This window comes from Squalius cephalus, assembly GCF_949319135.1.
Source record: "Squalius cephalus genome assembly, chromosome: 5".
Classification (NCBI taxonomy): Eukaryota; Metazoa; Chordata; class Actinopteri; order Cypriniformes; family Leuciscidae; genus Squalius; species Squalius cephalus.
Genome location: NC_137126.1, coordinates 46810268 through 46825065, shown reverse-complemented (window position 1 = coordinate 46825065; position 14798 = coordinate 46810268). Strand labels below are relative to the sequence as shown.

The 14798-nt window shown below is 38.5% G+C and overlaps 1 protein-coding gene across 1 annotated transcript; it reads right to left on the bottom strand.

The window, feature by feature from the left end:
• Nucleotides 1–332: 332 nt before the first annotated feature.
• ajm1 (apical junction component 1 homolog) lies at nt 333–14306 on the bottom strand. Its single transcript, XM_079872069.1, has 2 exons — nt 14134–14306; nt 333–4180 (listed from the first exon to the last, which is right to left on the bottom strand). Exon 2 carries the CDS (start codon nt 4125–4127, stop codon nt 840–842), a length of 3288 nt encoding a protein of 1095 aa, XP_079728195.1. The 5' UTR covers nt 4128–4180; nt 14134–14306; the 3' UTR covers nt 333–839.
• Nucleotides 14307–14798: the final 492 nt, after the last annotated feature.

Below are 14798 nucleotides of genomic sequence, written 5' to 3'. Positions count from 1 at the left end.
AAGCTAAATAACAAACCATTTACAAAAATGAATTTACCAGGTTGGAGCACATAATTCTAGGTGTTGCTTGATTCTAAGCAGCTCTCTTTTTAATTAAAGCCTTTCCACAAAGTACATTTGGTAGACCGTGGATAATCCACAACCCTTTGTCTGTACTGTGATTCTACTCTGCATTATTAAGTTCCTCTTTAAGTTTGTGCCGATCACAAAATCACTTAAAGTATGTTAATAATATAATATAATATAATATAATATAATATAATATAATATAATATAATATAATATAATAATGCCTGCATTAAAAATACACTTTTTTTTTCTTCTTTTTTTTTGAGATTGAAAGAAATATTGTATCATATTTCTTTAGCCAAAACATTTTCAACATTTTTGCGGGACAATGTTGGCATTTTTTTTTTTTTTTTTTTTTTTTTTGCATAGGAAAAAATATTCAGCTCTGAAGTAAATAAGTACATAATTCTGTAGATTGATAAAATAAATAGAAGATAGTTTTTTCTCTCTCTTTTCATGAACAATAAAAGAATATCAAAAGAGAACTGCTACAAAGAAACAGGAGGGCAGTAATTGCCAGTGAAGCATAAATGAACAAAAGCTGGGTCTAGATATGAAAAACAAAACAAACAAACAATATGAATTACTCATATTCAACATCTGATGGGCAATATTCCAATATTGAATAATACTGACCTTGCAGACATGAGTACATTTTTTTTTCCATTAACAAAATACATATCTACAAACATGTATAACAAATAAGCTTGATATATTTAGATATGTACTATTGTGAGATCTATGCTTTAATATATAAAAGGTGCACTTGTTTAAATAATGTCATCTAAGAGATGTGGGTTGGCTACCCAGTCCAAAGTTCGTGGCTCGGAGGCTGCCATTATCATGCACATAAACTGCTTGCCGGTCCTTTTATCAATAGGGTAAATAGTAGTGGGCGTGAACCTCCTGTTGCTTTCAACAAACTCGCAGAGTTTTTGGTAGACATTGGGATACTCGTGGCGAAGAAACACCCCTCGTATCCTCAACTCTCGCTGAATGTTGATGAAGCAGATCTCCCTGGCTTTCCTTCCCTCCTCACCTTCCTTGTCAATGTCAGCCATACCCGGTGGTGGGGTCAGGATCAACGTCTCCATGTCACTTTCCTTCCGATGGACCTTCTTTTCTGGGCTGTAGGAAGCAAGAGCAATCTTGGCAAATTTCCTGACGGTTGGGGCTTGGACCCTTGGCGATGGTCCGTCAGGCACTTTATCACCAACAGCGATGGATACATTCAAGAGAAAACATTCATTAGGGTCATATTCCTTTCCCGCCTCTTGGAGCTCCTTGCAATATTCCCCAAGGTTATCTTTGAAGCTCTCCAGCTCACGGAGGGATAAGTAGGTTGGTGTCATGAGCAGACTTTCTAGTCCAAACTGAAGGAAATTTGTGGACGAACCCGGATTTGGAAATCCCAAAAACAGGACACCCCTGCCCCGAGACAAGTATCCAACTTTGGCTATACGGGAGAAAGCTTTGTGGACCTCTGCGGTCTCTCGGCAGTGCTTAATAATGTGGCGACACACACTGCCGATTCGCCCATAGAGGCAGCTCTCCTTGTGGACATCCCAGTCCTCGCGGCGACAGTTGCGAGAGCAATAGTAAGTATAGCAGCTGTGGCAGGATTTAAAGTAGAGGCAGGCGTTAAACAAGGTCTCGGTCCGACGGCATTTATTGTTTGAACACATCATCGTGTCGTCCTCATCTGGACTCTGGTCAGGGGAGCACTCTTCTGTGCTTCTCAGCCCATCACAACTCCCATCAGTGTCTCTTAGTGTTTCAGGATCTATCTTTATTGAAGTGGGTTGTTTGTCAAGGGGTATGCCGCTTTCAGATCCTGCCATTGAATCCTTTCTCGCTGAAGATACTGCTTCTTCTTCATCAATGAGCTTTTTGAGTTGATCAAGGAGTTCCTCACTGGTCCTGGCTGGAGGCTTGTAATCGATGACAAGGTCAGCTAGAAGCTCATCGAGCTGCTCTAAACTTTGCTGTAGGGATGTGCTACCGTGCGGTTTCTCTTTGGTAGATTCTCCAGAGCGGGATTTTGCTTCACGTTGAGGGGCTTCTTGATGTGGGGCACTTTTTGAATCCAGCACATCCCAACTTGCTGAGCGTCCTTCTGATTTACTAAGATTACCTGGTCTGATATCATTGTCTGTGATGGTAATTTCAGGTGTGACAAACCACAGCTTACTGGAAGAGCTCATGGCCTCAGTTGGACTTTTGTCAATCAAAGAGTTTTCAGATAAGGACAGTGCAGCATAACGCCTTGGTGAGCTGGAAAGATTGACAACCACAGGTTTAGGTCTTTCACTTGAAGTTTGTATCCCCTGACAAAGAAGATTCTCATCACTTTTCCCTCGAGGTACGGGCTGTTCCCGCTCTACGTGGGTATCGAGGATGTTATCCCAAGATCTTGAGTATGGCCTTGGGTCTGTTACGGCTCTTGCTGGCTCCATGCATGGGTTGGCGTACCAAGTTGTGTGCTTTGGCTCTTGTCTAACTTTTGTGGGAGTAACCTGTGAGACGTACGAGGAAGGGTAATGGCTAGAGTAGCCGGATACCTCTGAGCCGTACCAATCCTCAGATTGTGGCTGCACCACACGGGCATGTCGTCTTCCCTCTGTGTAATATGCCCTTGCAGGAATATGATGCTCCATTTGTTGCGTGTATGGGTCGGCCATGTAGAAGATCCGAGGAGGGGTTGTTTGAATCTGATATGTCCTTGGGTCATCGCCATAGTAAGTCCTTGCTGGAGGTGTCTGTATAATATACGCCCCTGGCTCACTTGCAGCATAGTGTTTAGAGTACGTAGGCTGTCCAGGGTAATGGTAGTGGTCAATTTCTGAGAAATATGTCCGGGAAGGTACAGTATGAACAATGTGAGTCCTTGGGTCTTGTACATATTGTACTTTAGGTGAGTAGGGTTGGCTTGGAATGCTGTATCGGTCATCTTGATAATAAGTCCTTGATGGAGCTGAAGATCCATACTTCCCCAAATCCTCTGCATAGAAGAATTTAGTTGGCACGTTGGGGCTTGAATGAGCCCTTCGTTCCCGTCCATAGTGTTCCCTTGGCTCCCGTGGTGAGGCCACCTTTTGTAAAGGGATCTCCATAGGCTGCATGTAGCTGTTTGGCATACTTTGTGAATACTGGTACGCCTGCCTGTACTCTCCCGTGAAGGATTCAGTGGGAGTTGGTGTCCTCGAAGTGGAGAAATGGCGAGGCACTGTCAGACTCCGACTGCCACTGCTAGGATACTTCTGCCAAGGTATGTCCACATGGCATGTAGCTGCCTTTCGGCCACCTTGCTGCATGGCCGACTCATCTGGTTTGATGTCCACTCGGCACCGAACATGAGGACTAGTAGCAGGTTTATCTGGCCTTCCTTCATCAGTGCCCTCAGACACATAAACAGGGGAATACCTGCTTGTGTCACTCCTCTGCGGCTGCAGTTTGATGGGGTGTACTTCGTTCAAATGTGCCCGTGTGGCAGCATAGGAAGACTCTCTTCTTGGGGAAACTTCTGGCCTTGGCTGAGTGTTTTTATGTGCTCTTTGAGCTTCCCGACCCCTCCTTGCCACTGGAGGGGAAGCACCAAATGATACAGGAGTTAGGCTGGTCTGAACCCGTGAGGCACTTCTAGATCTAGTCCTCCTTTTTTGTTCTGTCACAGCAATTTCGCCAGACATCTCAGCAGTCATTGGCTGGGAGGTGAGACGGTAGCTAAATATGTCTGGGGAAGAAAACCGATGGAGTCCATGCCCTTGTTGGCGACCTAAGGCGTTCCAGGTAACATCTGGATTGGCCGCGTACCTTTCAGCCCTTCGGTATGGGTACTCCATTGCTATTGTATGATATTGGAGTTTGTCCATAGACTCAGTGTCAAATCTACGGCAGTGCCTCTTTTTGCTTTTTCGGGTATTCTCCAGTTTCCTGATGGATGGGGAATCACATTGTTTTGAGGGATGACAGGCTTTGGAGTGGGTCGAGAGGGAATTCACTTTGACATCTTGATACACAGTTGATACTAATATGTCAGGTGGATCTGTGCGTGTCATCTTAATGAGACTCTTCTTATTTTCCCCATTAAATTCGTTTAGGTTAAGGTTCCCTGCAAGAGAGGGATAAAACAAAACAAAATTAGTTGCATTCAAAACTGTTGCATGAAGAAAAAAAGCATGAATGCAAAGAGTGTTTTTGGGAACTGGATGATAATCACAAAAACACAAGACAAATTTTAAATAGCCTAAATTGAATATGGTCAACAATAACAGCACAATATTTAGTATTCTATAGTTGATTAGTATCGCATAATCTTAAGGAGTAATTCATCAAGAAGAGATTCAGTGCAGATGTACGTGGCAAATAAACTCATTTCTGATTCTGAATGGCTTCAACTGCATTGCGTTGTTCAGCAAAATAAGTTGGCAGGATGTATGCGAGTAAATTGGAGTTGGTTGCCAGAGGATGATGTTTCCCCTGGCAACAACATCATCTCATAACTATCATAGTACAAACAGTGAGAGGGCTCAACAGAATTGCACTGAATCCCTAATACAAAAACCCTTATTTTCACCTATGAAATGTCTTGGAATGGTAAATCACTAAAGAACACTTATGTAAATCTAAACCTTTTTATCTCTTATACTTGGTTTCAAATTCAACTTTCATCAATTCAAATCTGCTGGTTGAAGGCAGGACAGAAATAGTGTCTTGAGTCTATATTAGGCACTTTGAAGGCTTGTCTAAACAGGTGCAATCATTTGTCACGAAGAACGATATTGTACAAAGATCCTGCGGTGTGTTGTAGAGGACACAAGTGAAATAATGCACGTAGTCATTAAAGATACAATCAAACCACCATTGAAGAAGCACCTCATCCGTGTCGTTCCTTCGTTAATTATTTTCTCCCTTTTCAGGAGTGTTACACAAACACTTCAAATCACATTTAGTTCCACATCGTAAATGTCTATTTTATTGCAAAAGGGAGATTAAATCGTATTCAAGACATTCTACACACTCCCCACTGCTAAGTTTATCAGATTCAGCTAATCACATCGTGTTTCTACGACAGACATTATGTAAAGAAGGAACTGAAACCTCTTCAAACATTTCTATCCCCAGACGCTGCTTACTCACAGAGCATTTGTCTGGCAGCTTTTCACGTTGTGTCACACAATCGAGTAGCTGCATTTGTATGAAACACCCGCTGTCTACCAACATACGCATAAGCCCTGTTCGGACGGGACTAGTTTTCTAAATGACTTTTGAGTTACAATTCTTATCACTCGAACATCTGTGATTTCATGTACTGATTCGAACGGGACTAACATCTCCATGTTTATCACAGAGGCGGGGGTGTGGATTACAGACATATATGTCATTTAATTTATTTATTTTTTATAATTTATCATAAAAACCCTATTTAAGTAAACTTAAGGAGAAATCTAACAGAGAAATCTAGACAAGTATCTTACTCTTACCTGACACTGATATTAAAAATGGGCAGTCTTCGCAGTTTGGCTCTATTTATTACTTTCATAATTAATTTTTTTGGTTGGATAGCATCCATATTGAAATTAAATGAAAGGTGTGCAAACGGTAGCTCCAAAAACAAATGAGGAGAAGCGTTGGGATAATACAACATCAGCAATCCCAGACATTCGCATTTGGACGGTATTCAATTTCTCAGAGAACTGTTGCATTTTTACTGAGTGTGTGTGAGAAAAACACAGACTTGGCAGATTTGGACAGGATTTAAATCGCAAAGTACATCTGTAAAACACCTCCCCCTCGAAAACTAGTCCTGTCTGAATAGGGCTAAAGTCACCAGAGTTGTGTGCAAGATAATGTCTAGTCCTTGTTGTTCCCTGATTTGGGAATGCATCATTAGTTCTTAAAAAAGAATATCCATTTGTACTTGAAAACAGTCTAAGAAAAATTGTAGGATCAATTGGCAGAGATGATGAAAGGAAATCTAGTTTACAAACCAAGAAACGCAACCTTGCTGTAGAATCTTGGTGAGAAGGTTAAAGTTAGTTAAACAGTCAACAAGATGCCTGAACATAACTTTGAGTAATGCATCTTGAATTTTGTAAATATCGTAAAAAAAAAAAAACTTTTAAAAGATTATTGGAGTACGTTTTAAAAGAAAACTACTATTTCACTCTATCTACATCAAAACTGCATGTTTAATTCAATGCCTTTTCTATGTAAGAATTTGTGAAATTTACTAGCAATTTCTGAATGAAAATACTACACCATTTTTTTTTATCCAGTACAGTTTTGCTATGAAGGTTAACAGGAGCATTTGTCCAGCATCTCAGTGAAAATCACCAAATACAGCAATGAGACTCAAAGGAGTCAAGGCTTATCCGTGGCCTTTGACCTTGTCATCTGTAAAGTGTGTGAAAATGCCTGTACTGTGCCATCTCCCCTCTCATCTCACGACTGCTGATGCCAGCTGACCCTTTTAACCCAGCGCAGACTCCGCAGAGATACAGATGGACGTGAATTATTGAACATATGAGCCTCTTTACCACCACATGTTTCCTTTATAGGTGCTTTTCTCTTTACTGAATACACAATGCACTACATTAGATAGATCTATCCATGAGGCATCCATTAAATACATGGAAATCTGACTTTTATCCAGCTGTAAAATTTAAGATTTAAGAATCGTTATCGGTTGTTCAAAACGAGATAAATCTATATTTTTATTACTTAGTAGACATGCAAAATCACAAAGTGGTGGGGTCAGCTTGAATAATTTTGCATGAGAAACAATAGCACAAAATGTAAAGCCACAAATGAAAGTCAAGGAGTCTTGCTCAGACTTTTCAAGCCTTTTAACACACCCAGTGATTATTTCTTGATGTGAATTCATCAGACCCTTCTTATCAGACCCGCTTCAGTCTTATCAATAGCAGTCTGGTCTCATAATGCAATGCAGTCTTGAATAGGAGCTTTCCATGCTAATGTGAGGACTGCCAATGCGGCCCATTCCACGCCGAAGGCCCAGCGCTAATTTCGCATAATGAGCCCATTTGATACGGGGGACAATGGGAGTCTTGTGAAAGGCTTTAAAACAAAAAACTCCCAATCCTGCAGCCAGAGCTGCTGAACGACCACTGCAGAAACAGAGTATAGAAAGAGTGTACAATAAACACTTGACACGAGGACAACAGAAAACCATCACTGCCAGGTTTGGAAAAAATAAAACTGATTATGGGATGTACTGTAACAAATGGGCTGATCTGAAAAATCATTGATGTCAGACATCATCAAAACAAACGTCTCGTTCCCGTGAGGCCTGGAGAATGACCATCTGTTCAAACTGATCTGGTGACACCCAATGTCTCGCCCTGATGAACTTAATCTAATCCACATTTTGATAAGACTGACTTCTCTAAACAGATAAATGGATAATAGGTGCAAAAGTGGTCCTTTACTTTCATTAAAGGGTAACTCTCGCCAAAATGCAACCTAGGCTCTTTTTGTTAATCTACCCGAGGCAAACTTTAACGTAAAAGCATAATTAGAATGGAAACTCCACTTTTAAGTTTGACCGTATTTTCGTTTTAGGTCAAATTGCCTTTTGAATGGGAGTGCATGCGGGGCACTTCTATGATAGCATCAAAAGCGCTATTTTTAAAACACTAAGAAGGCTCGACACAACATGAAACTTTGCTCGAAGTATCACCAGGGGCTCTACACATGAACTCCAGCATTGAGAACAGTGTTTGTGTACACAGAGTTTACTAAAAAGAAAGGTTTTGAACAATTCACTGTAGCAGTGTCCGCCGGCATTTTGACAGTCAAAAATAGTCGATAGTTTCATAATGTTTGTAGAAAACCTGATAAAAAAAATTCAGGATTCCTTGATGAATAGAAAGTTCATTTATTTGAAATAGAAATCTTTGTAACATTATAAATGTACTTATAGTCACTTTGTCAATTGAATGTGTCTATGCTGAATAAAGAAAGAATTAAGAAAGAAAAAAGTACTGACCCCAGATTTCTGAATCGAAAAAAGGGAAAAATTCTGGCTAATTATTGCCACAACAAAATGTGATATTTTTTATTTTATTTTTAGACTTTATCATTAGTGATTTGAAACAGATTTTCCATCTGAATTCTTTTAAACGTGCAGATTTGTGAATCATTTACCGAATGGGACTGACAGAGATAATCATATTTCTATCATGACAACCCTCGGAAGAGTTCAGCATGGTAATGGATATGACAATGTTAAAGTGTTTGGTCTGGGTGGAACAGATCTGCTACGCTGCTGCAGAACAAGAAGAAACTTGCTACTGCCAATACATTCCCAGACACGCTGCGGAGAGCATGTTAGATAAACTGCTGCTGCACAGATAGCTTAAATGAAATGACCCTCAGCAGATCTATACAGGTGGAGCTGGGGAAGAGGGAGGGTTTCAGAGGAACTCTGCGCTACAGCAAACAATTTAAATGTTGAGCATCAAGCTCATTGGCTGCGGATGCAGCAGGAACCAATCAGCTTGCGCCGTGTAGTTAACGATGTAAGATCAGCAGGTTGCATTAAGGACCCATCAGCCTGCACCATCTCAAGTTTTATGACAGAACTTATCAAATGATAACTTAAAGATCTGTAATGTGAAGATGTGTATGCATCTTTAAATGAAAGGCAACACAATTCACTGTAATGATGAATACATTTTTGGGTGATTATACTATTCTCTATCTGGACTTTTAACATTCATGAAACAGTGATATTCAGAAAGACACTGACATTAGGAGACCATGTTGGATGGTTCTTCCCGGCTGCTCCCGACAATTCCATCATATTCCCAGCCAACGAGCTTCCCAGTTTATGACCTTGTCTTTGTGTAGCGTCTGTGCTGTCAGTCAATCTGTGCTCCTCAATCTCTAATCTCTGTAATCCACTTCCACTTGTGAACAGGACAGGAGTTTGTCTCATAAAATCGGAATCAGGCCAAGTCAAACACAGACCACAAAATGCCCTGAGGACGAGCTGCGGGTCAGGAAACACCCGAATGTACACGGCCTCAAAATTATGCCACGCAATAATTCATGTGAAAATATCCAGTATGCAAGCCTGAACCTGATTTCTGATCCACAATAGGTTCTGCTTTCAAATTTAGTGCTGTGCATCTCATTAAAAATGCTATATTTCGTCCCTAAAACGAAAGAAAAAACACAAAATTGTCATGATAATGGTTTTAAAATGCACATTTGTTGTTTTTACTGTTGCAACACAAAAATGTATTTGAAAATATTGAGTTTGCAAGATATTCTGCTTTCAAATGTAGTCTTGTGCATCTCAACAGCATATATTTCACCCCAAAATTGTCATGATAATGGCTTTAAAATGCACTTTTTGCGGTGAAATATGACCCAGACATACTTCATATAATGACTAGAATCACAAGACAAAGTTATCTATCTGTAGAACATTATATAAACATATCATTACTGTCGGTCCAGAAAAAAGTGCTACTTTTCCGGAAATGGAGAAAACACTGTATATATTTTGAATATAATTAAACACTGCATTGTCAAAGTTGATATTGTGGCTTTATATGGTCAGACACTTGCTTATGCCATTATATTATTACCATTTTACCAAAATCAAGCTTTAGTTTTTGACCACTGAATTTCAGAAGATTTTGGACCGACACGTATAGGTTAAAAAGTGAATTGTAGCTATGTGGGCGCTCAGTTTTTTTTCTGTCATTTGGCCAAAATCTCATGTTATTATATATATAATCATGCTATTTAAGACGACATATGCTACACTAAGACACTCTTCTCCACTCCTCAAACACACAAAACATTAGTCTTTATATATTGTGTTCCTAGAGTAAAGAAAATGCTGTATATTCACTCAACCAGTTCTTATTTACCTTTGCATTGCAAACAAGCAGAGATGGCCCAAATCGTGTGCAGCGCTTCACTCATATAGAGGCGGGGCGGAGTCATAATGTTTGACTGACAGTTCGAGGAGCCAATAGAGATACGACATTTAGTCACAAGCTCTTTTTAACACTTGTCACTGTTTAAATATTTAGCAAAACCCACAAACAGGCGTAAAGGGTGACCAACAGTAGTGATATGGAGATATATTGCGCCCAACAGCGACGATATGTAGAAGCAAAATCATTACATACTAAAAGCAGGAAATGCAGACTATATAAGCATCATGTAACATCTAACCACACACACTCATAACCACAGGGCTGCGAGCGGAAAACAGCCGCTGTGTTCCTGGTGTGTGGGAAAGGCCTCTTCAATGAAAGGCTTTTGAGTGAATCGTGCTTTGTTGAAGCTCCTTGACCCGGACGAGCAAACAGAAAGATGCAATAACCAGAGCGGAGATAGCAAAGCTTTTCACATGTGAGGGCATGTTGAAAACAAGCTAAAAATAACTAAACATCAGGACTAAACATCCGGGGACCTTCATACGGCCTGAACACTTTGAGCTCATGCACTAATTACAGGGTCATATCATACAGTTTTTATCACTTCATTTATTTTTTCACGGCGGCCCAGTTACATCAAAAACAGTGATATTCGACATGCCAAGATACATTTATAATTTAAAGTATTTCAACTACAGTCTTTTAGGAACGGTGTTTTAGTTGAATACACTACAAGCTACTATTAAGAAGTAGTTAAAAATATTGAAGTTATATAAGGTGGCATATCTAAAGTTCTTTTAAACTACAGATTATTTGATTCAAATAGAAAGAGCACTATTTATCTGGCACAAAACCAATAGAGATAATTACTGGAGCGACACAATCAAACTTAATATATTAATGCACATAAATAAGCTAAACAGCACCCTAATTTGTGCCAAAGTTTTTTTTAGTTTAAATGAACTAATCAAATGAAACATCAAAGCCACTCTGAATGAAAAATGTAATTAAGTTCATTTAGCATTGCGTTCAGTTACTTGCTTCCCAACAGACAATGCTGTTATTGTTAACTAAAACCACAATTATTAAAAATAATTTTCTTTAACTGAAACAAAGCTGACATAAATACAATATAATATTAGAAATATTAGAAATGTTGGCTTGGAAGCTATATGAAATCAAGTCGAAGTACTAAAAATAGTCAAACTAAACTGAAATATACAAATTTACATGTATTCATGGTCAACGCTTTTATCCAAATTGACTTACAATTGAGGAATACAATGAGCAATGAATCTAAAGAGGCTTTTAAAGCTAAATACATATAAAAACAAAATATGGCAAAAGTTGAAAATGAAAAATATAAAAATAAAAGCTAATTCAAAATATGAGTGAATACTACATTAAGTAATACTAATAACACTGCAACACAGGAATAATAGGATCTGTTCTACTTTCTCCACATTATCTTTTGAGGCTGGGAGAATATCTCGATTTCTGAAAGTGAGAGCAGGTTTTGACAGTTTCATCGAGCTCTTCTTCAGACCAGCACTGGACGTGATTTATGATTTCTGATGATGTGACCTCTTGAAACTGTCCTGACTCTGTTTTCTTATAGGCTGCACAAATAATGCAGTGGATGCTTTTGGAAGTGGAGCAAAAATAGAAACATATGAGTCAGTTGAGTGTGCATGTAATGTATAAGAGACAGCCCGTGCAACACACGTGAGAGAGAGAGAGCAAGAGTGAGAGATACTGTGTGTAATGCAATTTTGACTGAGTTTAATGAGGTTCCAGTGAGACCGAAGGCAACAGCATTTCCGGTGGACAGTGATCATCGCATACGACCGATCATATTCAGACGAACATTCAGTTCAGTTCTGCGTGCTGTATTATTTCTATGGAAAACCAAAGGAGAATTCAGCTTTCTTCCACATGATAACAGTTCACAGTGACTATGTCTGTCAAGTTTAACTAAACAAAGTAAAAGAATTATTAAAGTATGAGTTATGCAGTAGTATGAGAAACAAAATATAACATTTAAATCATTACTCAATAAAAACATCTTAACTTAAGCTCTCGAATCTCAATATTTGTTAGCATGTATTTGAGAAACAATTATGTTTTATTTGAATCTGAATGTAATCCTGAATGAAATTTCTTCAGATTATCAGAGAGTAACTTTTTTTTACTTTTTTGTTCAGAGTTAAAAGCCAATTATATGATAGATAAATATGATCTAGAATGATTTCACCTTGGATAAAAGATGCAGCAAACACAGAGTTTTTGTCACACGTTAAAACTTATGTTTGGTTAAAACTTATTAGAAGCATTAGATTTAAACTTTCTAAAAAAGTATTTTTTAGACCACCCTTATGAAAAAGAAGTGAGCTTACTTGTATTGAATGTGCCTTTGTAGTGTACTTCAAATGATATGTGTATTTAAAAAAAAATGTTTACATGCAGATAATATAATATTAATAAAATTAAATGGCCACTAAAGAGAATACACTTTCATGACTGTCTCTTTTAAAAGTGCACTTTGTGATAATGTCAAATTAAATGTTTTACTTTAAAGTACATTTTAAATCATGTTTTAATATTCTTTTGTTGTGCTTTAAAGAAGTGCACTTATTTTGATGTGATGAATAACATATAGCAAATGCAAAGTACTTTATCAACTGTAGTGTGTTATTCAATGTTACATTTAAAGTTAATATATAGGTCACATTTTAGTATGGGGAACACGTATTCAGACTTTTGCCTCAACAGACTCCTAATTTACTGCTTATTAATAGATAGTAGGGTAGTTGTTGAGTTTAGGGATGTAGAATATGATCATGCAGAATAAGGCATTAATATGTGCTATAAGTACTAAACAGTTAATATGCTAGTAATATGCATGCTAATAAACAACTAGTGAGAATTGTTCCCCAAAATAAGGTGTACTAAATTTCAACAACCTCATTATAAAATGTGGAATTACAAATATGTTTAAAAATATGTCATAAAAATTACATTAAAGTATATCTTAGTTTTCCATAAATGCTTGTCTGTACAATCAGTACACTTTAACCATATTTCAAAGGCAATATAATTATTACATATTTAAATGGGTGAAAAAGTTTGACATTGCATTTAATATATAATTTTCAACTATAATACATTTTAATTCAATTGCAAATAACATGCAATTAAGTGTCCAAAAACATTACATTCACTTTGCACTTGAGTATGTTCTTTGCAAGTGTACTTTTTCACAGGGGCAAGATGAATAAGGTTAAAAGATGAATAAGGTTAAGAGTTATTTCCAAATTAACATCACTTGCACCTCAACAGCCATGGTCACTATATGAACTGTCCTTGTATGGTAAAGAGATGTTTGAAGGTTCTTAAAAATCTTCTTTTTGTCTTTCCACTGAAAAATATAGCAGCATGCAAGCTTGGAATTAGATGAGGCCGAGCAAATAATGACATCATTGCCAAATGCTTCCTTTAAATATGTATTAAAAAGGGGTTCTGTCATGCAAACCTGCTCTCATGCACACTGCAGCTCCAGCATGCAACATTAGAGTCTCTAGGCACCATCGTACGATGACGTATGGCCCCAGAGCATCCCACACCACGTGACACAAGTAGACCATTTCATCAGGCATCATTAGAGGTTAGTTCACTTTCACTAGTAGGTTCCCCAGCCTGCATTACATAACGTTATTAATAACAATACTGACATCATCACATATGACAAATGAACACTATAGGAAATGTCTGTTGCATGCAATAAATAAGTTGCATGCACAAGATAATCAATGTGAATAAGCGGTTGTTATTGCATAACTCATATTGCAGACTCCCACTAAATGACCATGCATATGCAATGCATAAAGCTGGAGGTTTCAGGTTATTCCTCCCGTATATGAGCGATGCATTCATTACCTACAGCATCATGCGCAACTCTGTTTCCCCACTACATCATCAAACCATCTCCATACCAACAGATCCTCCCATACATCCCCACCGATCGTATGCGATTCGATAAAGTCATCTGTCAAATATCGATGCGCGTGCTTTCAATGTCAATGTCAGAAAAGCTGCTCATCTGTCACGCGCACTGCACACAGAGATCACGCGATGCTCTTACCGTGTTAATCCATCCGCCAATAGCGTATATATATCCATCATATAAAGCGCTTATGCTTTATAATGTGCTGAGAGTCGCATTTCAGCGTGAAAGCGGCTGTAGTATCGGAGAACCGTGTCGTTCTCACGCCTCAGCTGAACGCATCTATGGCGTTACTATCCGCGCGCGTCTCCTCAGCACCGGCGTCCAATGCGTCTAATATGCGTTCAAAAGGGGCGGGGCGGACGCGGCTGGCACGCGTTTAAAGGGGCGGGGTGACGCCTTTGGCTATAATATAACATATAAGTAGTATTAAACCTCTGAATATTCCGTGTCTGCCCTTACAAAACAGTATGGGAGTGCCATGGTATAGCGATGATATCAAATACAATAGGCTACTATGGTGTTACCATGGATTTATAGAGAAGTAGGCTACTAATAGTAATACCGCTGTATTCTTTGAAATAATTTGGAGTTTCATCTAAATAGCGCAAGATCAAAGTATCATGGTACTCCCACCGTATAGAATTATTTGTATTGTAAAACAACAACAACGTCAATAATATACATCAATAATACATGATTATTATTATTGGACAGTCCAACATCTAAAGATGCAAAACCATTAAACATGATGACTTTATGAACCTTGTGAACACAAGCTGGGGAAACTGCCATTAAAAAGC